The sequence below is a fragment of the Trypanosoma melophagium genome, assembly GCF_022059095.1.
Source record: "Trypanosoma melophagium isolate St. Kilda chromosome Unknown ctg25segment0, whole genome shotgun sequence".
In the NCBI taxonomy this organism is placed as follows: domain Eukaryota; phylum Euglenozoa; class Kinetoplastea; order Trypanosomatida; family Trypanosomatidae; genus Trypanosoma; species Trypanosoma melophagium.
Genome location: NW_027125156.1, coordinates 150,468 through 174,963, shown reverse-complemented (window position 1 = coordinate 174,963; position 24,496 = coordinate 150,468). Strand labels below are relative to the sequence as shown.

General features: G+C 38.4%; 11 protein-coding genes across 11 annotated transcripts; all 11 read right to left on the bottom strand.

Annotated features, from left to right (window-relative positions):
- Nucleotides 1-291: 291 nt before the first annotated feature.
- LSM04_009209 (uncharacterized protein) lies at nucleotides 292-1,374 on the bottom strand (the record flags this gene model as incomplete). The annotated part of the gene is made up of 1 exon (XM_067336638.1): nucleotides 292-1,374. One exon carries the CDS (start codon nucleotides 1,372-1,374, stop codon nucleotides 292-294), a length of 1,083 nt encoding a protein of 360 aa, XP_067191071.1.
- A 513-nt stretch (nucleotides 1,375-1,887) lies between these two features.
- LSM04_000496 (Actin family) lies at nucleotides 1,888-3,240 on the bottom strand (the record flags this gene model as incomplete). Its single annotated transcript, XM_067336637.1, has 1 exon — nucleotides 1,888-3,240. The coding sequence occupies one exon, from the start codon at nucleotides 3,238-3,240 to the stop codon at nucleotides 1,888-1,890; it is 1,353 nt and encodes a 450-aa protein (XP_067190938.1).
- A 375-nt stretch (nucleotides 3,241-3,615) lies between these two features.
- LSM04_009044 (Ribosomal RNA adenine methyltransferase KsgA/Erm) lies at nucleotides 3,616-5,181 on the bottom strand (the record flags this gene model as incomplete). The annotated part of the gene is made up of 1 exon (XM_067336636.1): nucleotides 3,616-5,181. One exon carries the CDS (start codon nucleotides 5,179-5,181, stop codon nucleotides 3,616-3,618), a length of 1,566 nt encoding a protein of 521 aa, XP_067191068.1.
- A 1,104-nt stretch (nucleotides 5,182-6,285) lies between these two features.
- Nucleotides 6,286-7,938, bottom strand: LSM04_005649 (CBS domain; the record flags this gene model as incomplete). The annotated part of the gene is made up of 1 exon (XM_067336634.1): nucleotides 6,286-7,938. One exon carries the CDS (start codon nucleotides 7,936-7,938, stop codon nucleotides 6,286-6,288), a length of 1,653 nt encoding a protein of 550 aa, XP_067191017.1.
- Nucleotides 7,939-9,281: 1,343 nt separating this feature from the next.
- LSM04_007226 (Proteasome activator PA28) lies at nucleotides 9,282-10,019 on the bottom strand (the record flags this gene model as incomplete). Its single annotated transcript, XM_067336633.1, has 1 exon — nucleotides 9,282-10,019. One exon carries the CDS (start codon nucleotides 10,017-10,019, stop codon nucleotides 9,282-9,284), a length of 738 nt encoding a protein of 245 aa, XP_067191037.1.
- Nucleotides 10,020-10,780: 761 nt separating this feature from the next.
- LSM04_001586 (uncharacterized protein) lies at nucleotides 10,781-12,670 on the bottom strand (the record flags this gene model as incomplete). Its single annotated transcript, XM_067336632.1, has 1 exon — nucleotides 10,781-12,670. The coding sequence occupies one exon, from the start codon at nucleotides 12,668-12,670 to the stop codon at nucleotides 10,781-10,783; it is 1,890 nt and encodes a 629-aa protein (XP_067190953.1).
- Nucleotides 12,671-13,219: 549 nt separating this feature from the next.
- LSM04_001204 (SET domain) lies at nucleotides 13,220-15,514 on the bottom strand (the record flags this gene model as incomplete). The annotated part of the gene is made up of 1 exon (XM_067336631.1): nucleotides 13,220-15,514. One exon carries the CDS (start codon nucleotides 15,512-15,514, stop codon nucleotides 13,220-13,222), a length of 2,295 nt encoding a protein of 764 aa, XP_067190949.1.
- Nucleotides 15,515-15,877: 363 nt separating this feature from the next.
- On the bottom strand, nucleotides 15,878-17,530 carry LSM04_008215 (uncharacterized protein; the record flags this gene model as incomplete). Its single annotated transcript, XM_067336630.1, has 1 exon — nucleotides 15,878-17,530. The coding sequence occupies one exon, from the start codon at nucleotides 17,528-17,530 to the stop codon at nucleotides 15,878-15,880; it is 1,653 nt and encodes a 550-aa protein (XP_067191045.1).
- A 589-nt stretch (nucleotides 17,531-18,119) lies between these two features.
- On the bottom strand, nucleotides 18,120-19,718 carry LSM04_007464 (uncharacterized protein; the record flags this gene model as incomplete). The annotated part of the gene is made up of 1 exon (XM_067336629.1): nucleotides 18,120-19,718. The coding sequence occupies one exon, from the start codon at nucleotides 19,716-19,718 to the stop codon at nucleotides 18,120-18,122; it is 1,599 nt and encodes a 532-aa protein (XP_067191040.1).
- Nucleotides 19,719-20,023: 305 nt separating this feature from the next.
- LSM04_000379 (ATPase) lies at nucleotides 20,024-20,821 on the bottom strand (the record flags this gene model as incomplete). Its single annotated transcript, XM_067336628.1, has 1 exon — nucleotides 20,024-20,821. One exon carries the CDS (start codon nucleotides 20,819-20,821, stop codon nucleotides 20,024-20,026), a length of 798 nt encoding a protein of 265 aa, XP_067190934.1.
- Nucleotides 20,822-21,265: 444 nt separating this feature from the next.
- On the bottom strand, nucleotides 21,266-23,527 carry LSM04_008598 (uncharacterized protein; the record flags this gene model as incomplete). The annotated part of the gene is made up of 1 exon (XM_067336627.1): nucleotides 21,266-23,527. The coding sequence occupies one exon, from the start codon at nucleotides 23,525-23,527 to the stop codon at nucleotides 21,266-21,268; it is 2,262 nt and encodes a 753-aa protein (XP_067191051.1).
- Between the last annotated feature and the right edge of the window lie 969 nt (nucleotides 23,528-24,496).

The following is a 24,496-nucleotide window of genomic DNA, read 5'->3' as shown; positions in this document are numbered from 1 at the left end:
TATAGTAGTAGTAATGGGGAAAGACAGTGATGAGAGAGAGAGAGAGAGAGCCAAAAAATATATGTAAACGTACAGGGTGAAAATAGAATAAAAATAGGATGAGAGACAACTTTACAACAATAACAAAATACTACTAGATACCTCACATTTATAGCATACCTGCTTTTCTTTTTTCCCCCTTTTCCAGCGAAATCTTCTTTTCACAGCAAAGAAAAGAGCAAAACAAAGAAACAAATGATAATAATAATAATAATAATAATAATAATAATAATAATAATAATAATAAACAACTCACTCATCCATTTTTTCTCCATTTTCAGCATCCTCCAGGCCATACAATCGACGCAGTTCAGCCATTACCTGTTCCTTCGACATTGCATTACGCCCTGCTGCCATTCCTCCCCCTCCGCCTCCTGCTGATGATGACGTTGTTGCTCCTGTTACCGTTGTTATGGTTGCTGTCCCACCACCAACACCACGTGCCAGCGATGACATAAAGTGAGACGCACGCTCTGGAGAAATATGATCCGTAAGTGTGGATTGGGCTCGAATATATTGTTCTTCTTCTTGTTGATGTTGTTGTTCTTTTTCTCTTTCGTGTTTTTCTTTTTCTTGTTGTAAAGTGTGTGTCCAGGTATTTGGCACTGCCGTGGATTCTCTATACAGGCGGTGTATCACATCCACGAGATTTGCCTTTGTCAACTCCTCCTCCTTCATGGTGATCACATCTCTCTGCCATTCCGGTAATTGCGATATCGGGTCTATTCGCCGTGTGGCAGTGGCGGCGGCGGCGGTTGTGGCGGAATCGGTACTATTACAATGTTCTATTATTATTGTTTCACCTGTTGCTGGTGTTTGCATTGTTTCTGATAATGCCGCCGTTGATGATGGTGATAGTGATGATCTTTGTGCGATGCTATCAAGAGTTAAATCACCCCTGCGTGTTGCTTTCTTCGTCTGATCCCCACCACTATAACCACCACCACCACCACAAAAAGAGGGATTACTATTACTATTCCTATTCCTATTCGTCATATTATTCATTGTGAGTGGAGCTGCCATGGCTACGGCTTCTGTATAGGTGCTATTCGATCGCTGGGCACATGGAGTTCTATGGCTAGGACTACCATTAGAAATACTATTACTTCTCTGTAATTGTCCTGGTATCTGCTGGGAATAAGAAGAGGCAGATGCCATGTTTGTGGTATAGGTTGCACGATTGCGTTGCTGTTCTGCGCAGTGCACAAGCGCAGAAAGTTTCTTGTCGAGTTGTTTTTGGTATTCCGCACGGCAGAATGCGAGTACTAATTCATAATCACGTTCGTTTTCTTCTTGCATGGTGAGTATAACTTCACGGAGTTTTCTGCTTACCATTATTTCTCCTAACGTTATTGGATTTGTTTGTGGTATTTGTTCTTCTTGGCGTAATTTTACACCCCACACACAGAGTAATATATATATATATATATTACTTTCACTTCGAACCAAATCTACAACAGTTACTGTTACTGATAATAAATGATGCCGCGAAGTTCAACAACAGTGGAAATAGAAACAAGAAAACCAGAAAGTAAGTGAGAAAAAATCGTACACCTTACGCATTCTTTTATTTCACACAGAGGAGACAGACGTACACGTACACACACACACACACACTAACAGATAAAAAGATTCATAACTCGAATCACAAACTTCCCCTCCACACACAAATAAGACACGGGAAATATCTTTCTTTTTCTCGCTCAAAACACAAGAAACACTACTTGTGTACTCCCCCATCCATCCTCTCCTTTACCACTAATCTGCTTCTTCCTCTTCCTCTCTCTACACACATATATATACTCTCTCTCTATTCCATCTCATATTCCACACACACACACACACAAATTATCCCACAATACGACTATTTAACACACGTTCTCCCTCTTCCATATATTCCTCTCGTCGCACAATCATTTGTGCATCAAATGTCGACAATTGCGCCACACACGCTGCACCCATCCACGCCGCATATCGCCGTTCCTCCGCTGCGGCCGCCGCTACACGTACAGTACACCCACGTGGTGTACGTTGTAGGAGTTCGGCGAGAAAACGTTGACCAAATCCACCCAATAGTGTGGCCCCACCAGTAAGATAAACACATTGACACAACTCGGCACGTAACTCTACATCGGCTATGCGCACAGCGTCTGCGACGAGATCGGCTACACCGGCGTGTTCGTGGCCAATAAGGGCGGGTGTAAATAATACTTCTGCCGCTTGTTGTAATTCACATCCAAGTGTCAGTTCTGTACCATCCGGTAAACGATGTCGTGTTACTTTCGTTGTTGTTGGTGTATTGTTGGTATTGGTATTTGAAACAGTATTCATGAGTCCAAGCAGCACGTCATCATTTTCATTTCTATTCTTATCCTTCTCTATTGGATTGGTTGTGTTATTCCAATTACCCGCTGCGGCGGAAGATATTGATATTGGTGTAGGACTCACTTCACAACAGTCTTCCTTGATTGTACGCACCAGTTCACGCTCAGCTCCACATCGGGATGGATTAAAACTACGCAACACAGTATGATTATTATTATTACTATCACTATTACTATTATTACCACTATAGGCATTATAGTAACTACCATACTCCCGCATTAAACGTTGAAGGTATTGTGTCACAGCACCTCCACCAAAATCCACCCGCTGCCTCATCTCCGTTACCGCGTATCCCTGCACTGCCGCCGCAACGGAAGAAACACCTTCGCCCACATCCAACACAATTCCCGTTGTCTTCCCAGTCGCATAAAGTGAGAGAAGTGGGGCAATCCCTACACACATTCCCGCTGTATCGTGTTCCTCGAAGAGAATTTGTGCCACCCGTGTACGTTGGGGTCGTGAACTAAATGGATGCTCCACCCAAAACATATTCTTTTCTGCGAGGGATGTATTTAACTGCTGCCCTGCATGTGTTAATAATAACTGCCACGCATCCCAGTCTACAATACTTCCATGTTGAATCGGATATGAAAGATGCAGAAGACCACGACGATCTGCTGCTTCTATCCCAACAGTTGTTTCTCCCATTACATCTCTTGTTGATACAACTGAGGTTGATTGTGGGGATATTTGAAAAAGTGGTTTATACTTGGCACGTCCAGCCAGTGATGGAATTACTATTGGGAGAGGGGAGGTGCTGCTCCCTACTTTTACGGTGCCTGAGCCAGCATCTAATACAAGTGTACTAGTCTGCATATAACAACAACAACAACAACAACAACAACGACAACAACAAAAACAAATAATTATATATATATATATACTACAAAAGGCAGATTCCTCTCTCCCCACTAGAGCCATAAAAAGAAAAAAACGAGAGAAAGAAAATATCAGATGAAATCAAAGTATGAACATTTTTTTTTCAAGAAAAGAGAAACATATACTGGAACTAAGAATTCAATTTCCCGTTAGATCCAAATAAAGATAACATTGTACATATGTATATTTATTTATATAATTACACGCATATAGATATATAAATAAGGAAAACCGTTCCTCATTCCTTCCGTCGGAATTCCAACGTCTCTCTTCCTCATCAAACATAAACACATACAAACCGATTCTTTTTATCTATCCTTCTTCTCTTTCTCCTCCACCTCCATGCTGTTGTTCTTGGTGTTGTTGTTGTTGTTGTTGTTGTTGTTGTTGTTGAGATGAGGCCTCCAGAAAACGTTTCCACAAATCCGCCATTTTACAAATCTCCTCCGCTGTTAAATCTAACACCGTTAACGCCCCATCAATTCGCAGTTCCTGCAATATATACTGCGCCACCGCCCCTGGCACCACCCGCTGCAGTGCACTAAGTACAGCTGTTCCACGTCTACCGGGCCGCATAATTAGATCCGTAAAATGCATAAGTGTGGCCGCATCTATTCCCGGCAAAATTGGCACTCGACGGGGTTGTAAAGTTAACATGACGCCCAATACTTCTGTTTTTGGGTAATATGTCATTTCCCGAAATGTCTGTCGTACCTGGGCGTGAAAGAAACACTGCGAGAGAACGGAGAGGCGGGAGAAATGAATAGAGCCGGCAGGGGCCATAATGCGATCGGCGACTTCCTTCTGTGTGAAGATGTGCAGTGGGACGCGGCCAAATATAAATAAATTTTGCCGGCGAGAACAGTCAACGGCGTAGCGCATGAGGAGTTCGGTGATAATGTCGAAGGGAAGATTGGCGAGGACTTCCACTTTGGCATCTCCATCCGACCACCAACGATCACTGACATCAAAGGCAGGATTGAAACAACGATAACTCCCGTTATTATTATTATTATTATTATTATTATTACTCGCCGTGCCATGGTTATATCCCGTGTTTTGACCAAATCTTCGTCGTAGAATACGTTCTCGCTGGACATTACGCAATGGTGCTCCTTCATAACCATCACTGTTCCCATCATCTCGATATGATGATGATCCTTTTTCTTCTTGTTGTTGTTGTTGTTGAGAAGCTGTATTCGTACTAGCAGAAGTATTACTACTACTACTACTACTACTACTATTATTATTATTACTATTATTTTTACAATCACCTGTAGGCCGCCGTCGTTTATGCTGTTCTACAAACTTTGGATATAACGACTGCAGCAGATCTAATTCATTCACCCGCAGTACATCCGCATTCACCCACTGAAACTTCCCATCGGTGTATTGTCGAATCTGTTCAAGATGTTGATTAAATCGGGTATCGGCCTCAATCCCTAATACACCCACACACGGCCGTGTGAGTAAACTACGGGTGAGGGCCCCAACACCCGGCCCGAGTTCAATTAACAATTTATCACCGGTGCGTAGTGTTGTAGAGCTGAGATGCGTTACAATCTGATGGGTGAGTTTCAGATTGAGAATAAAGCGTTGATCGTACTTTGCCAAATAGCCGGCATGAGGGACTTTAAAGAGTTGTTTGAGGCCTTCCGCCTTTACACGCGGTCCACCAGGGCAGCGAAGTGGGGGAAGCGATACACTATTACTAGTATTAATATTATTGATATTAATATTAATATTAATATTATTATTATTATTATTATTATTATTATTATTATTATTATTTAATGATGATGTGGATAGGCAGCGATGGGCGATATACAGGGATATGTGTACACCTTGTAGAGAAGCCCCACCACGAAGACGCCACATTGAGCAGCAGCGGCCAGAAAAAAAAAGCAAATAAAGAAGTATTTATGTATATGTGTAACTGTACATATAACCGTAAACATATATATATATATATATAGAGAGAGAGAGAGAGAGAGAGAGAAAGAAAGAAAAGAATAAAGAGGAAAACAAATGTAGAGGGATCTCTCATTAAGATTCCAAAAATAATAATAATAATAATAATAATAATAATAATAATAATAATAATATAGATGCGCCTCTATTCTCTTTTTTCCCTTCTTTTTCCTTCTTTCTATTTGCAGCTTGTCCAAAAACCACCGCAATCATCACCAACCACAATATCCACCACAAATAAGGGAGAACTATAATAGTACACATAAACCAACCAATCAACCAACCACAAATAACAAACACTAAACGAGACTGAAAGCAGCACAAGACCTTCTATTCTCTTCTTTTTTTTTTGTTTGTGTCTCACACCGTTTCCCCCCACTGTGCTTCCATAATTCTTTGAGTTTTTATTTATTTTTGAACTGCCTGTTATTATTAAGTGTTTGTTTTTCTTTGCCTTTTTTTTAATATCGTTCGAACCTGAATGTTCTCCGTCTCTTTTTATTAATGTATCTGATCCATCTCAATATATCCCTTCACATACACACAGACACACGCAGATAGATAGATAATTAGATTAGAAGAATTAAAAACAAACAAAAAAGAAAAAAAGAATGAGAGAAAATAAATTCACCCATCAACTGTTAATAAACTCCCTCTTCACACAAGTATTTCCTTCTACGGTTATTACAATTTATATTTACATATATAAATATAACTGCAAACAAATACATATATATATATATAGTGTGTGTGTGTGTGTCTGTGTATGCAATCATGTTAGAAAGAACGAGACATATAGCATAGCGCTAAAAAAAAAGAAATACCGGAAGTCATACCCATAAATAAATAACTAAATAAATAAAACGAAACAAACAAACGAAAAAAGAAAAACATATACACACCACAACTATATATCCACAGCAATCAACCAAAAAAAAAAAAAAAATGAATTCAAGCAGAAGTGTACTTACACACACCAATTCCCTTTATCTTCTCCTTTTCTTATCTTATTCAAATAACATCTTCAGATGCAGAAACATCCAATGCGGTCTGATCACGGTTCGTCGTTGTCACCCCAAGTGCCAAAAAGAATACCAATTCCGCCACATTTATCTGCCCAAGTAGTTTATCCGTATCCGGATCCACCAGAAACAACTCTTTTACACGCCGACGCACAAAGTGAATAAATATATCTCGTAATAAATCCTTTGCGTGAAATACACATATCTTTCCCTGCACTTTACTTCGCAGTGCCTCTCGTACGGTGAGGTGGGTGTCATACACGCCCTGATCCTCAATCCGCACCACATCACTGCGATCAATCACATCAATGATAATTCGCTCCTCAGAGACAACGGCGATGGATTCGATATTATACCGCAGCATTAACTGCAACGCCTCCAATAACGGGGAATCGAGCGTGACGAATATCGCCGTTTCTCTGTGTTTCCCTAGTTGTGGGACATAGCAGAAAGGCACATCTACAATAGCGCGATAGGGGCCAACAATGGGTTTACGTCCAAAGTCCATTAATGGATTTCCATTCGCATCATCGCAGGGGGCAAGAAGTAAATTACGTACGTGTGGGGGAAGTGTGACGTCGCCGGAGAGAATATCTAATTCAGCGGCATCCACATCGTCATTTCCCACACCACTACCAGAAACCACATTCCCAACAACACCAACAGTATTATTATTATTATTATTATTATTATTATTATTATTATTATTATTGTTATTATTGTTATTATTATTACCACTGCCTGTTCCCGCACCACTTCCTCCTCCAGCCGCTTCAATCGATAAAAAGACGCCCCCGAGATATGTGAGTATTTGCTGGAGATCCAAAATAGCGACCACACTTAAATCATGCGCTTCCTTCTCTGTGAGTACAACAATGCGCCGTACACGATGACGGTGAATTTTTAGTAAACACTCAATTAACGGTGTCTCTGGTGTACATGTGACAAACACAGAGGAACGTGAAAATACCGCCGCCGCCGCTGCTGCTGTTGTTGTCGTTGTTGTTCCTGCTGTTGAAGAAGAAGAAGAAGACTCACGCATCTTGCTATTCCGATTACCCCCATTCCCACTACCGTTATTATTATTATTATTATTATTATTATTATTCCCTCCCCCAGCACTAATACTACTACTACTATTATTATTAGTATTATTATTAGATTGCTGTCGCTTTTCAAGCCACTGACGTACCGTGTACTGTGGAACCTTTTCCGCCTCATTCGTGTTATTATGACAATACAAAAGTATCTCAATATAATCCGTAGAACTTATCACGCCACAAAACACACGTGCTACCGTATCCCACAGCACACAGGCATTAATACGTGTTTCCTGTGCGGCGATAAAAGCCACACTGAGTGGCACATCCACATCCAACACCACCACTTGTGTGGAAATTCCCAATAAATCATAACTTGTACAACGTTCGAGAAACTCAGAAATGGGCGCCGCCAGTAATTGACATTCCTCGTCTGTTGGGAAGTACTCCGCGGTGAGAAAGTCATCCCGGTCCTGTTCTCCGCGGTCATCCTCGGCACTACTGCGTCGCCGCCCAGCACTATTCACATTACCGCCCCTGCTGCCAACAGCACTCGCCACGAGATATGAACTACGAACATCAAAAGCACTTGTGCGACGCATTTTTTTTTCTTTTTCTTTCCCTTTTGTTGTTGTTGTTACTGTATTTTTTTTTGTACTTTTACACTTTTATTATTGGAGTACTTGTCTCTCTTTGCCTAGATTTCAGTACGTTTATATATATATATATATATATATATATATATATATGCCTTTTTTGATTTATCGCTTCGCTTTTTCTTTCGTTATCAATGCTTTGTTTCAAGCTTCTTTTTTCTTTTCTTCTTCTTTGTTGTTGTTCTCTGTTCTTGCACTCTTTTTCTTTTCAGTCTCTTTGTTACTTTCAATCTCCTTTTTATTTTTGTCTCACCCTTTACCGCCTCACTCACACACACACAGACACACAAAAAGAGTTCAACGGGTAAAAAGAGAAGAAAAAAAAGATCCAGCTAAAATTGAGTGGGTCGCCTATAACACTCTTATCAGTACTATATAGATATATATAGTAATATTTAAACCTCCTTTTTTCTGTTCTCCGACCCTAAGAAAAAAAAAAAACACGCTTTTTTTTATTAGTTTGCTTTGACTTTTTTTTCTTTTTTACTTTCAATGCTTTCTTTTTTTGTTTTGAGTCCTTTTTTTTCGCTTGTTTTTCCTATACTTTTTTAAAAACCGAATATTTCTATGGCAGAGAAGAGAAAAAAAAAAGAAAAAAGAGAAAATAATAATAATAATAATAATAATAATAAAATAGCAAGACTCCCACTTTAATTATATATATATATATAGACTCTTAGAGTGTGTATGTGACTCTGTACTCGCAACTCATAAAATAGATAGATAGATCAAAGAAAAAAAAAAGCAATGCCCGAAAGACGCAGCAGGCACAATAATAATAATAATAATAATAATAATAATAATAATAATAATAAACGAGCCATATATTCTTCGTCCCCCCCTTTTTCGATCATCGAAAAACAAAAAACAAAAAAGCAGGAAAATTGCCAGACATAAGAACGAACAAAAAAAACAAAACAAAAAAAAACGAGAACACGAACAATATCAAGGAAGAGAGTAGAGCAATACAAACGCAAACCTACAAACAGATAGAAAGAAAAAGAATACAAATAGATCAAAAGGAAAGAAGGCACAATACAAGAAAAGAAAACAACAACTTTCCTCCCACATCTTGTATTCCCTTCTCTCTCTCTCTATATATATATATATATGCTCCAGCAGTAATACAGACTATCTGCCATTATTCATCCCATATTGTTCTTCCCTTCTCATTTTTTCTTTGTTGTTTTTTTCTTTTATTTATTCTTCTTTGACTATCTATCTATCTATCTATATATATATATATATATTCTTCGCTTTTCCCTTTTTCCTCTCTTCTCCCTTTCTTCTTAACTCACCATATGATCACTTCCCGTCCGTGGTTGAATCAACTTCTTCCAGTTAAGCGCATAGGCATTCACAAACGAACGCAGTGTGGTGGTCAATTGACTTCCTGCCAGTTCCACCTTCAACATCACATCCCCATCCACCTGTTTAAGTTCCAACAACAACGATGGACTTCTGCTGCCTCCCGTTTCTTCCTTTTCTGTTCCTTTGCTTTTCTCTTTATCACTCTTTCCCTCCTCGGCTTTCCCGAGTAGTTTATCCTCCAACGTCCCGCGAGTGGAGAGATACTCACGCAGAGTGAACATACCCGCCAGCGATGGAACACTATTCCCACCGCCGCTCTTATCACCACCGCCACTTCCGCTTGTTATTTTAGTTTGCAGTTCATCCAACATCTTTAACACCGCATGCTGCACGGCCACACCCAAATTATCTTCTTCCTTTAATTCCGGAATGCGGATCGCAATAACGGTGCGGACGAGTTCCGCCTCACTGAATACGTGCTGGCATATGGCCTGATAATCCTGCAGGATGGCGATGATTTCCTCTGGTGTGTGTTCGGCGTTATTGCGATTGTATGCTAATTGCCGCACCGCCGCCCGTTGGGCCGCCGCCCGCTGGACGAGTTGCTCCACGCGTGTAATTGTGACAGTTGCCCAATTCTCAACAGCCGCACAACTGTCGGTTTCTGTGAAGGCATCACGGAGACTTTGGGCGTGGACAAGGCGTTTGGGTGGCATTTATATATATATATATATATATATATATATATATATATATATAGATAGATATCTTTATTTGATTTTCTTTTTTTTTTTTGCTTTTTCTTGTAGTTGTGGTTATTGTGTAACTTTGTTCTTGCTTTTCCTCTTGTGGATAATGATAGAGATAGAGAGAGAAAAGCAAATCAAAATAATAAGACATAACAATATTGAAATGAGGAGATAGGGGGTAAATGTCATTTAATAAAACATACACAAAAAACAAGAAAAAAAATATATATATAAAGGAGGACGTGAGGGAGAAAAAAAAATTCAAACTTTCCTGAACTTTGAACCTTTTCTTGTTTTACTACATATATACCTTCCAATACAGCTGAAGAGAAAAAAGAGAAAAAAAAGAGGAAAAAAAAATATAACGCCAAGAATAATAAATAAAGAAGAGATACCACAGCATAAAAATGAGCAGAGTCAACCTCATTTTCTTTTTTATCATGTTGTTTTCGTAGTGCTGCTCATCTCTAAACTTGACAGAAAGCATAAGAGAAACAATGACACTAAAACGAGATACACACACACACACACAGACAAACACAAACACAATAATAAAGAGAGAGAAAGAAAGAAAGAAGAAGAATAAAAATATATGATCATTTAAATTTCTTCTCATCTCCTATCCATAGTATTTTCCTGCCGCTATTATTATTATGATCGCCGTTTCCCACTCAGTGGCCTTCCCCGCTTACGCCCCCCATTGGGAGCTACTGTCCCTACTGAAGATGTTAACTTTTTTTTTTTTTTTTTGTTGTTGTTGTTGTTGTTTTTACTTTTTTTCCATCTTCCTGCACCCACTCTGTCATTTCTTCACTGTGATTCCGCTTTTTATCCACCTTTTCTTCTTTTCCCTCTTTTCGTGGGTTTAAACGACCAATTGTGTGTGCTTGACGTGTAAACTCCACTGGACTTGGACTGCGCCGGGCAAACACATACACCGGCAGACGTGCCGAGACTACACTAAACGATGGCTCCTCACACACTGCGCCATTACTATTATGATTATGATTATGATGATGATGATGATGATTATTATTATTATTATTATGATTATTGTGATAACGGTTTCCATCAGGTGTGGCAGAGAGACCTACACTACGCTGTAGTGATGGCACCACTCGCAGCTGCAATGGAGAGACAACCTCGCCCACAACGTCTATATAATTATTATGATCATTATCTACACTTTCCTCCTCTTCTTTTTTCTTTCTATTCTTATTCTTATTATGATTATTTTGTTCTTCTTTTTCTCGTCGTTGTTGTTGGGGTGAATGATAAAGGGATAGTTGTGGTGATGGAGTGAGGGTTTCACCGTGGACTGCGGGACTCATCCCATTTCGCCTATATCCTTCTTCATTTTCTTCTTCTATCGTTATATCACCGCCTACAAGACGATTATGCCCCACAAGAAGAGAAATTTGTTGCTTTAACGGTGTACTTCCTGTTCCTATTATTATATTTGTATTTGTTGTGTTTGTTTTGTGTGGTTTTAAAAGAGCTGGCGGTACATGTAACGGCCGATAACGTGCAATACGTTTACCGTTTACTTCCACAAATACAGGGAATACATTTCCTTGCTTTTCTTCTTCTTTTACTTGTTGTTGAGATGCCAATTCTGATGGTTTTGTTGTTGATATTGTTTCCATATTCCCATTAGTACTGGTAGGATTATCATGATTCATGCTATTAAACAATACACGAGTTGTAGAAGATGGTGATGATGATGATAGCAATGTTGATTCTTCTTCCTTTTCTTCCTCTTTCTTATTCCTTTCTCCATTAAGTGTAACGGAGACACTCTTCTCACTATCATTATCATTTTCATTCTTTGGCAGAATATCCTCCGGGCGAAGAGGTTGTAAAACTCCCCCTTCTTCATCAAAGGGATTTTCTAAAAAAGCGACCACATCATTTTCACGCAAACAACGACTTTCACCCCACGGCAGCGGTGTATCATTTATGTAAAGTGGATTAGAACCACAATTGAGAAGTCGGTAGTGTGGTCCATGAAATACACTTGGATCATCGTGATCCATTTCTATTTCATTCTCATCTTTTCCATTCTTCTTCATATGCTTAGTACTACCTCTATTATTATTATTATTATTATTATTATTACTCATCGTCTTTTCATGTGTGTCATTTACTAATCTCTTCTTAGGAGGAGGATAAATAGAAAGAATAATCTTGTGTGTTGCCGCGTCACTTACATACACCACACGACAATGCAGTCGACTAACACAAACATGTCGTAATCGACACGCAGCTGGTAATTGTGTATGTCGTCCAAATGCCACATGTGGTATCTTTTGCAGCCAATCCTTAACAGCTATACGATAACGACTAGACGGTGAGGATGAGGAGGATGTTAATGTTCCTGATGATGCTATCATCATCATCTCTTTCCTTCGCTTTTTATTTCGTTTCTTATAAGCGCGTAGACGTTTTTCTTCTTCTGCTTTACGCTCCGCCTCTATTCGCTCTGCCGTCTTGTGGCGATCCTCATCCTCATCGCGCCATTGGGAGTAAAACGGCAGTAACAGTGATGTTTGCGGGACTAACGGGAGAAGAACATCGTCGTTATTACTACACCCGTTAATAACTTTTAGCCGCCACATTACGGTTATTATAATGTTTTATTTTATTTTTATTTATTTATTTATTTATTTATTTTATTTTAGTTTTTTTTTTTTTGGAGTGGTAGAACTAAGTTCTAGTAATAGTACAGTTGATAGGGAGGGGCCTTTTTTTTTTTTCTCTTTCTTCCTTTTGCTTTGGTGATATCTGCAGATCTTTTTCTATATTGTTCTTATTTTACTCTTTTTTGTCGCTGCAGGCTCACCTCAATTCGAAGATCCTCTTCTCTTAGAGGACAGTCAAAACTAAGAAGATAATGAAAATTAGACGCCACACCATTAAAAAAAAAAAGAAAAGGAAAGAAAAAAGAGAAAAAAAAAGGAATGATGTCAATTAAAAAGAAAAAAAAGTCATACAATGTCTTTTTTTTCGCTCTTTTTTTTTCATCGCTTGATTAAAAAAAAAAACACACACACAAACTTGGAATTACATTGAATCGATAAACTCTCCACAGATAATTCACTTCTCTTCTCCTCTCACCTTTCTAATTCACGAATCTATTTTTTTTTTGTTTTTTTTTTCTTTCTTTATTATCGTGGAGGACGTGCATATGGCTCATTTACAAATGGAGCTGGCATTGGGCCTCTATCAAGTGTATACATCTCCCGCAATCGCTCTTCTTCTGCAAGTTCAAATAAACCACGTGAACGTTTTTCCTGTTGTTGTTGTTGTTGTTCTTGTGATAGCAATGATGATGATGATGAATGTATATCTTCATTATCTTCTTTATTCGATCGTTCTCGAGCTGCCATTTGTTCCACATCACGTTGATGCATTACGAGTAATTGGAGAAATACACTAAAGAAGAGTAATCCCACCACTAATTTTGGTAAACGGGAGTACTTGGAGTCTAGTATGGGGGCACACTTGGGGCATTTACACCAGAAACGATAACGATCATGTAAGACATATTGTCTATTATCAAAAGACCACGTGGGAGGAACGTAACTAATAAGAATCTCCGCACCCGCTGGGATATTAACAGTGGCTCGACAGCAGAATAAATACTCCACAGAAGGATCTAATGTTAAAGCCTTCTCACCACTCGTACTATGATTATTCTTATTCTTATTAGTATTAGTATTACTAATACTATCACTATCATCATTATTATTACTCAAACTAGTATTATTGCTATTATTACTAGGGTTGGTATTCCCGAAATGAGTCACATCATCTTTTTTTGCATTCTTATTAGATACCGTCGTATCTGAAAGAGGAGTTTCCTTTTCATTTTTTTCTGCTTCTTCCTCCTCCGCCTCCTCCTCCTCTAATGCATCCATGTAATAATCAGTTTCCTTAAAGGTATGTTCAGGAATGATATCATAGGTCGCATTTGGCATACAACTATGATTTAAAAATCCCGCTTCTGGAAAGTATGCCATTCCCTTTCGCTCTGCGTAATACGATTCCACAAGAAAACTATTCATATCAATAATAGCCGCCAATCGTGCAATGTGAATCTCATGTAATTCTAACGCATGTAATACCTTCATCCCACCTATACGCTCCAGTACATGTTGGGTGGCGGTTATAGGCCAATACTCTAATAAGGATGAGGGTTGACCAGTTAGAATCCAATCATGTAAATACGATAAATCTTCCGATGTTCCTTCATATACGGCTAATAATACATCTACACACATTTCTTCTAATCGTTCGACTTCACTTTTCACACCGAGATTTCGTGCGGTTTGTCGTACAATCATAATTATCTCTCCAGCCGCTATTTCCCTTGTGGCAAATACACCCCGGCCAGTTAGTGTGAAACTATTCTTTACCACCGCATCTTGTATCACTTTCCCATTCTTCTGTGGAAGTCGCTGCTGTAAAACAGATCGATGTTGAAGTCCTCGAAAATGATGTGGAAGTACTGCCATCTCTCTTTCTTCTTCTTTTTCTTTTTCTGTTTCTCCCTTTCTTTCTTCTGTAATACGTGGACAATTAAATCCTACTTCACCAGTTCCCGCCACTTTAATATGCCCATCGCCGTGTAATATAAATGGCCCAATTGGTGTATTTCGCACCCATGGATGTAATGCCGGTGGTGGAAATGCCACAAATTGATCCCGCCGTCCACTACTAATACTACTATTATTAATAAATACTCCATTCTCCCCCTTAAGAAGGGCGGGATCACTATTGGGATAGTAATTACTATAATCATCATCTGCGGCTACAAACACAACAGCCATGCGTTGATGTTTACGAATACGACGAAACTCCGGTGCCACATCGTCTGGATGTGTGGGAGATGTTAATTGGGAATTCCGCAAAAGGCGTGATTTCCCCACTGCCTCTGCTCGCGTCGTTAGAAAATCCGATGCTTCTTTGTTAGAACTATCCATAACGTGATCATCTTTTATATCCTTATGAAAATGTTTACTAACATTATCACTATCATTATTATTATCATGCGATAGTTTTATATCTTTTTCGTTTTCTTTTTCTTGCTGTTGTGGATCCCACTCTTGAGGTATGACACGTACACGTGGATAGGCAGTAGCACCTCTCTCTTCTACACGGGCACGGCGTAGAGGCATATCGTCATATACGCCACTCTCACCATCAATATCAATATTATCGTTATTATTACTACTACTAGTAGCGGTGATAGGATCATCCGTAGCAGATTTCTCGCTATTCGTACTAGTACTACAATTAGTATTCATAGTGTTAGTAGTATTCTTTTCAGTTTCCTGCTTCATATGAGAATAGCGGGAAGATGTGATGATACTTGTGTTGATAACAGTTGATGATGTTAATACTGCAGTGAGACAACGATGAGGAAGGCCGGCATTGCAGCAGAAACGAAGGCGGAGCATCACACAGACACCCACACACCTACACAAAGAGAGAAAAAAATAGAAAGAAAGAAATATAAATAAATAACTAAATAAATAAATACATGCATATATATATATATATATATATATATATATATATATATATATTAGACAGTGGAAATGAAGTATATGGGTTTTAAATAAAAATGGTTGGTTATATACGTTAATACATAAACATATACGCAAAAAAAAAAAAAGAATAATAACCAAAAATAAAAAATAAAAACCTATATAAACAAACCAAAATAACAAAAAAAAAAAAAAACAAAAAAAAATAAGGAAAGAAACACAAACAACTATAACTCAATTTCCCTCTTTTCCTTTTCCTTCCTTCCTTCCTTCTCATTCCAAATCTTTTCCCATTACACGTAACAATTGTTGTTGTGTCATCAGTTGAGTATCTATAAGTTTCTCTGAATGGCAGCGATGCCCAACGTGAAACATTAACGCACGTCTATCATATTTCCCATCACTTCCCACACCACCGTACACAGAGCCCCACACAACACGATTCCATAGTGGAATACCACACCGACAATGCCATTCATAAAGCTCTTCATATATAACACTATCTTGTTTAGATTTCATTAATACATCAGAACTTCCTGATGATAATGATATTCTCCGTCGCATGGGATATTGTCGTTCTTGTAAGCGGGTATACACTACAGGTAGTGGCTGTTTCACTCGTACATCTCGACGTGCCACCGTATCGTCTATATAAAGAATACGTGGAAGACCTGCTGAAACAACAGGTAGTAATCGTCGATTATTATTATTATTATTATTATTATTAATATCAGTAGCAAGCATGTGTTTTCCCTCCTCCGTGATACAGAGTGCCAGTGGATAACCAAAAGACGATCGCAACCTGAGAGGTTCCTCTTTCAATCCCAACTCATATTGAGAAGTCTTGTTTGTATTATTATTATTATTATTATTATTATTATTATTATTATGATTTGTACTAAAACCCATTTCCTTCTCTATGGAGGATTCTATAGGCGAATCGGACTGTAAACGTTTCTGACGACTTTGCCAATATTCCTCAAATGGCATAACAGAACAGTACGAGGATGGTGTAATTAGTAATTGCACACGTGTACTAAACAACAGTGGATTTGTCGGACATGCCCAAAACCCAACCAACTCCATCCAATGCTGTGGACTAAACACCAAATACAATAATACATCCTCGTTCTTATGTTTATGCTGGCTAGTAGTATTGGCATTAGTATTAGTAGTATTAACTATAATATCCTTATTATTACTATTACTATTATGATCATGTCCAGTCATACTTTCATTATCATCCAAATTATTATTATTATTATTATTATTATTATTATTATTATTATTATTATTATTATTATTATTATACATAAAAGCTAATTCTTCCTCCTCCTTCTCCTCAAATGTCATATTTACAGGAATACACAGACGTTGGGTGATCCACCGTGAGACAGCATGTAATCCCGCTCGCCTTGCACGTTCTACACCTTCATACTTCCGTACTCTTTGCAATAATGGATCTATTAAACAGAAACACAATAGATATAATCCAAAACAGAGTTGACAGGTTAGTACTTCCCACACTGTAAGCGTTACATCACGAAAATTCAAGACCGTACAGTGTTTCTGTTCAAATACATTAAGTCGGTTTAATATTGCGAGTTTATCCGCTGCAGTTTGCAAACGTAGTGGTAGAGCCCAAAAGAGTTCTCGTAATTGTTGTAATTCACAATAAAGTAAAAGTCGCTCTCTGTTTGTTATACCACCCCCATCAACTTCTGCACGTGCCTGTAGTGTTTGCTCCTGCAATAACAGTGCGGCATATCGTTGCATGACGGATTGTAATTTAAACTTCTCTGCTGAAATAACGGCTTCTGCTTTATGGCGTGCGGTGAAATGAGATGTGTGGATATAATGTTGATATGTGAAATAGGCACCTGTGCTAAGAGTGGCACCAGTAAACCACACCGTTAAACGTGGCATATAAATAAATAAATTATATATATATAAGTAACGTTAAATCGAATGTAATGTAATCTAAATATAAAGGTAATGTGATGTAATTAGATCCCTTTTATGTATAATATGTGGGAATGATTTTTCTTTTTTTTGTGTGTATTCTCCTCACACCTTGACTTCATTGGATGAAATGACAGCCAGAAGAGCAACAATAGGATAATAATAATAATAATAATAATAATAATAATAATAATAATAATAATAATAATAATAATAATAATAATAAAAGAGAAACAAGAAAGAAAAAGCAAAAAATATTTTTCATATTGATAAATAGTAATAAGAACCACAAAAGGTAATTCCAGTTTGTTAATTCTTTTCATTTTACAATTTGGAAATTATTCTTCTACTTTTCTCATTTTTATTCACATTGCGATAATAACCAGTGTCTTCAATACTGAAAAGAAAGCAAAAAAGAAAGAAAGGAAAAAAACAATAGCAACATCAGTTTTGGCATTAGTAATGATAATAATAACCCCCACAAAAGGGGAAACTATGGTACTATGTTATTATCAATTCATTATTATTACCACTATTATTATTATTATTATTATTAGTGTTTCTGCTCAAACCTCTTATACACCAGCCACAGGGCAGTAGCTAACGGTATAGCTCGTGTGAGTGCAAAGAACCCGATATGCATCCACGATGCCGTATACACAGCACCATAAGGAGGATACGTATCACTTTGTACACCCAAGTGTTGCTGGACATGTAGTAAAAGTCCTTTATGATCTGAGGCATTAAATTGCTCATTAAATAAAACATACCCATCACGTGGTATACATCCAGAGTTTTTTTCTCTTTCCCTATTATTATTATTATTATTATTATTATTATTATTATTATTATTATTATCGTTGCAATAGTGACAGTGTAGATAAGATGCGGTTTCTGTAGTAATGGAGCCACATTCCTGCAGTGTATGAATCTCTCTCTCATTATCGCCTTCACTGTACTCTGGTGAGAGAATCCACATGTTACTAACTAACAACCAATCTAACTTTCCACGCACAAATCCATGATAGGCGGGGTGATCAAGTGTGATGGATAACGCCTTATCTCCCGCATCATATAAACAGAGATGACGATTATCAATATATTTCACTTCCGCCGCCGTAAAGCCATAAATCCACCGCCACACTATATCATTATTACATATACAATCATATAGTAAAGAAGTTATGTAGAATGGAAAACGATAGGAAAAGGGACAACAACCACGCGTTATACACATCATATAACGTGAAAGTACTTTACGTTGTAACCAACACGCCTCCTTTTCACCAAAACTAAGAAATCGCATACGATCTGTACCATAATGTGGGGAAAAGCGTACAATTCCATCCGCCATGGTATTAAAATCCCCACCAATAATAAAGGCAGGATGAGAACGGTTTATCTTTTCACGAAATGAATCTTTCTGCGTTTCAGAGTTTTCTTTTTGAAGTATACAATTCATATCACGAAAGACATCAAGAAGTTGTCTAACACGTGCGAGTGCACCACAATAAACTTCAAAATGACAACAATACAAATAGAGATCTGGTAATAAATAACTTGTTCGTGTATTGGGACGAATACAGCAGCGGAGAACACTACGGAATCCATGTCGAGGTTCATGCAATTTCCATCCCTCTGTTTCCCAATCAATACCAGAAGAATGGGGAAACACAAAGGCATCGGTAAGTGTAGCAGATGCAGAAAGAATAGCATTACCATGAAAATGACGTTGTTGTCTTTGTTTTTCTTGTTGTTGTGATGTTTCTGTTGAATGTGAATTACTTTCCTCAAATTTCTCGTTTGTAGATGAGAGTGGACCCACGGCATGTTGTAGTGGACGATCCGCCGCATCTAGTTCCTCAAACTCACAGACAAAATAAATTTGCATTTCTAATGCCTCTGCAAGTTCCCGTGGTACATTACGGTAGTTAGATCTCCTACAATTAATATCCAATTCTTGTAATATTAATATATCTGCAGAAAGGGCACGTAGTGTTTGTACAATACGATCAAATTGTACGCCCCGTTCAATATTCCACTGCACTACACGTGCTTGTGGAGGGAGTTTTGTTTCCTTTGCGGCTGCGGTGCGGTAGTCGTAGTGAAGAATACCACCGGGCTGCAGGGATTCCATTTCTTGCGGATCCATCTTAATATGGCCTGAGGAAGTTACTTATATTAAATAATGATGATTTCAGTGCACCCGCGTAAAGTGAGGAAAAAATAAAAATAAAAATAAAAATAATAATAATAATAATAATGAGGATAGTGAAAAAAAAAAGAGAAGAAAGAATATCGCCACCATGTGTCATAATAATAAAGTTTTCTTTTTAGAAACCTCGAAAGAACGAGAAATAAATAGAAGAAATAGAAGAAGGAAAAAAAAAAAAACAAAAAAAAAAAAGAATGATATTGTTGGTAAAAATTTTCTTCTGCTCTTCGTCTTCTTTTCACTTAAACAACCAGATCTGACTCGTCCAGTCCATCCGGCAGTGTTTCATTCACCATACCGAGTGCACTTTGTACATCCAATGCTCGCTTTTCCGCCGCCGGTGCTTCCTTTTGCTTTCGCTGCTGCAATTGCCGTTTCTTTTTCTGTACCATTTTCAGTCGAAAGAACTCCTCCCGCTCCTGTTCATCCAATTCCGATGTAATATAACCTAACGTATTCTGCACACGTGGAATCACCACCTTCTCTAGCGCATTTACACGACGGTTTGTTACCTTCTGGGCGATATCTAATGTGACCCAACTCACCTGTAGTGAGGCAATACGCACCAACAACTTTAGGGTTTCATGAAAGGCAAGACGGGCTTCTTTTAACTGTTCCCCACCGCGGCCCATTCCCGCCATTCCCGTCACCTCTCGCACTCCATCCGCGGCGGGGTTTGTGGAAATATCAGCGTCGAGTACATTCTTTTCGCGAAAACTTGGCACACATACACCGGCGACATTATCCACACGAAGTGTCATGGCATACGTTGGCAGTTTTAGCGATTCCTGCACGGCAAGGCTGATATCACCGGCGATGAACTGCGCCTGTGTGATGGTGAAGTAGGATCCCTTAATTTGATCCACCATCTCCAGCTTTGCCTGTCGTAATTCACCCATAATTTTACGATACCGCATGGCAAGAGCATCGGCCTTCTTTTTTAACAGTGAATGTCCCTTTTGTGCCCCTTTAAGGCGGGCTTTAAAGGCGATAAGAGACATGCGACTCGGTAGAGCTGGGTAACGGCTGTTGGATGACATTATGCAAATATATGGAAGACACAAAAAAAGTACGAGATAGTGATAGTAATAATGATAAAGAGTAGTGGAAAGCGTTGTTTAACAGTATGTCTTTTTTTTTTTCCTATTCCAATCCTTTTTTCTTCTTTCTCCCTTGTTGATGATGTTTTCTCTTCTTGTTCTCCTAATATGCACAAACACCTACCCCTATACTACTGTAAGATAAATGAAAAAAAAAGGCAATAAACAAAACAAAGGGTAGCGGAAACAGAACCCATACTTTACATTATTGTACGATTTCTTTTTTCTCTTTTACCCCTTCTCGTTACCACATGTCATGTATCCGTCACTATTTTTTTTTTTTTTTTCTGTGTCATGAGACAATTTATAAATGATCGCTATTTTGAGTGGACATCTTCCCTATTCTTTTTTTCCTTTCCTTCTTTTTTTGTGTTTCACTCTTATCTATTTTATTATTTCTGCAGTTTGCTTCTCATCAGAAAATGGAGTTTCCATCTTCTTTTTCTCCTCTTTATTGGTATCATCTATTGTTTCCGTTATCATGGGTGTAGATAGAACAGAAACAGTAGAAGAAGAAGCCGCCGCCGCCGCAGCAGCAGAAGCCCGTTCCTCTTCTGTCCATTCTTCCATTGGTGGAATTTGTTGTTCCGTTTTGGTTACTTCCTGCCGTAGATATTGTGCGAAATCCGCCGTAAATTGAAATGCAATTTTCTTTGCTTCTGCTAAATATCGTGTAGCCTGGGCGTATTGTTTCATAGACACATACACACGTGCTATATGATTTAAGGACTCTGCCGTAGATGTCTCACACGTCTCTCCACGTGTTCGTCGTATATTCAAGGCCTTTTCATGCCATACTAATGCCTCGCTATATCGTTTTTGTAAATGACAACATTGTCCATATGTGGTATAAACATCTGCTTGGGCGAGAACATTAGAACGTGCCGTTTTAGCATACATATCTAATGCTAATATACACATTTTTTCACACTCCGCCGCCTCTTCTCGGTGTAAGTGTAATAAGGCGAAATTACTATAAGAATAGGCCACAGTGGCATGGGTTTCACCTAACATTTCAATACGTATATCAAGTGCCTCCCGTAAACACTTCTCTGCCTTTGCATAGTGATGAAAGTCAAGATAGAGTAAACCGAGATCATCCAATACATCTGTGAGAAATGTACGTTGTAATGGCTCAATAGCGGCATTTGCACGAAATTGTTCTACGGCGAGTAGAAAATACGCCTCCGCGTGGACTTCTCGCCGTACGGCATACGCATCACCGAGTTTATGATATAAAAATGCGAGTTGTGGATCTTTCGCATTACTTGCCTTTCGTAAACGTACGGCATCATGTAAGAGTTTAATACCACGATCTAATTCTTCTCGCTTTATCAGCAGAGAGGCGAGAAATGTATACGCTTCTGCGAGTTGTGGGGCTTGTGGTCCAAGTGCGGTGCGAATGATTTCCACTCCCCGTTCATACGTTTTCTGCGCCGTTGTATATGCCTCACATAATTCCTCAATGCGACCGAGTTTAATAAGTTCCATTCCATATAATGCGGCATCCTGCCCAAGTGCTGTGGCGTATATATTACAACTGGATTCATAAAGTCGACGGGCTTCACGAAATTGACGACGAGCGGCGAGAAGTGCGGCTTTACTACTTGTTGCCTGTGCCGTCGCAGGGGCATCACGTCCAAGTGTGGCAATACAAATATCTAAACATTCATTAATACACATTTCCGCTCCTGTGGCATCATTTACGGCTTTCTTTACCTCACATAGTTTATTAAGTGTTTGGGCAATTATAGGACGATACTTGTTATGTCGTGTGTAGAGAAAACGACGAATTTCTAGTGCTTCTTCTAGAAACGCAATGGCTCGATGTTCCTCTTTTTGTAATAGAAATAATTGGGCACAATCCGCCAATGCATGTGCGGCGGAGGCGAGTGGGTGTTTCTGTGGTTCTGTTAATGTAACCGCAACTGTATTAGCATCATCTGGTAACCATGAATTCGCCGTATGATTATAACAAACATCACGAAAAACTTTAATACTTTCACGAAATGCCTTTTCCGCCTCATTCAAAAATTTTAAATGTGTATAGGCAAGTGCTAAAAGAGCGAGACTCTCCGCATAGCGTAGGGATAGTTTTCCCTCTACTTGTTCATATATAGCCGCGGCCTCTGTTAAGGCATTTTCTGCCGCCCCGGGTTCACGCATATCGAGAAAGACACGTCCAATGTTATGTAATGTGGCTGCACACTTTACGTGAATAGGACCGTACTTTTCTCTTCGCATCGTTAGTGCACGATCGTAAAGACTAATCGCATCACCGTAGTTTTTTGTTTGATGAGCCACTTTAGCGAGATCATTACATTCTTCACCAAATTCAAATGTCATGGGGGCACGACCGGCAGCTTCTCTAAATCCTTTTGGGGCGTACTGTCGTGGTCCAATAGCTCGTTGTTGAGTCGATAATGCATTTAATATGAATAACGAAGATGAGGATAATGATAGTGATAATTGTTGAGATGTATGTATAATTGGACTACGACATCCCATAAGCTGCAAACGTGATGGTCCGGATAATGTCCGCCAACAACATGATGATGATTCTCCTCTCCATATTGCAGCCATTGCGGTTGATACTGTAGGCACTGTTCGTATATTGGATGTATGAAGAAGATGGAGAGAGTGCATAGTTGCGAAGATATTGCTTTTTTGATTTCAGCAATGTTTAGTGTTTTATTCTCTTTTAATGTATACTCTCCTCTAACGGTGATATATACGCAGATACCTATCACAGAGTGAGTCTATTTGTCTTTTTTTTTTGTGTATGCCTTATATATATAAGGTATATATCAGAAATGATGATAAATGCCACAGAGAGAGAGAGAAATGAATAACGATGTATATATTAGCGATACTAATACACACACACAGACACAAACTGATGATTGGAACAGCAGTTATTTACAAAAAATGGTATTCATTCCAATAGTAATATTCTCTATTCCATAAACAGTACGAATAAACAGCAAAATGTTTGCTATGATTTGTAATAATGTGCACAGCCACACACACACGCACACGAATCAGAGATAAGCATTTACATTTTTTTTATGTTGCTTCTAGTGCGCATGTGTCCAACACAATATGTGTGAGTGAGTGTATGTGTGGGTTTGTTTGTAAATATGCCCGTAAAGTTACATTCAAAAGCAAATAACAAGAACAATAAGAGAAACAGCAATCAATCACAGAGAAAAACAAGAAAGAAATATAATTAAAGTGAAAATACCATTAGTAGTAGTAGACGGGATAATGAAGAAAGTGAAATAAAAGGAACTTCATCACAATAATAATAATAATCAAACAAAAAAAGAAAAAGGAATATATATCCACGCCCAAATTCATCTACACATTATTATAATAATATAGATTAAATCATGGACCAGCACAAACAAAAGAAGGACAAAAATACTACAGAAAACAGAAAAATCGAATAATTACAAATAAGGGATTGACAAGCAGTTAGTTTTCACACGTACGAAAGCGTAAAAATAACAATAATGAAAGCAATAATAATCAATAGTTAGTGAAGAAGAAAAAAAGAGGAAAATATGAAATGTTGAGTCCTTATTTCTTTTTGTTTTCCCTGTTCACTCTTTC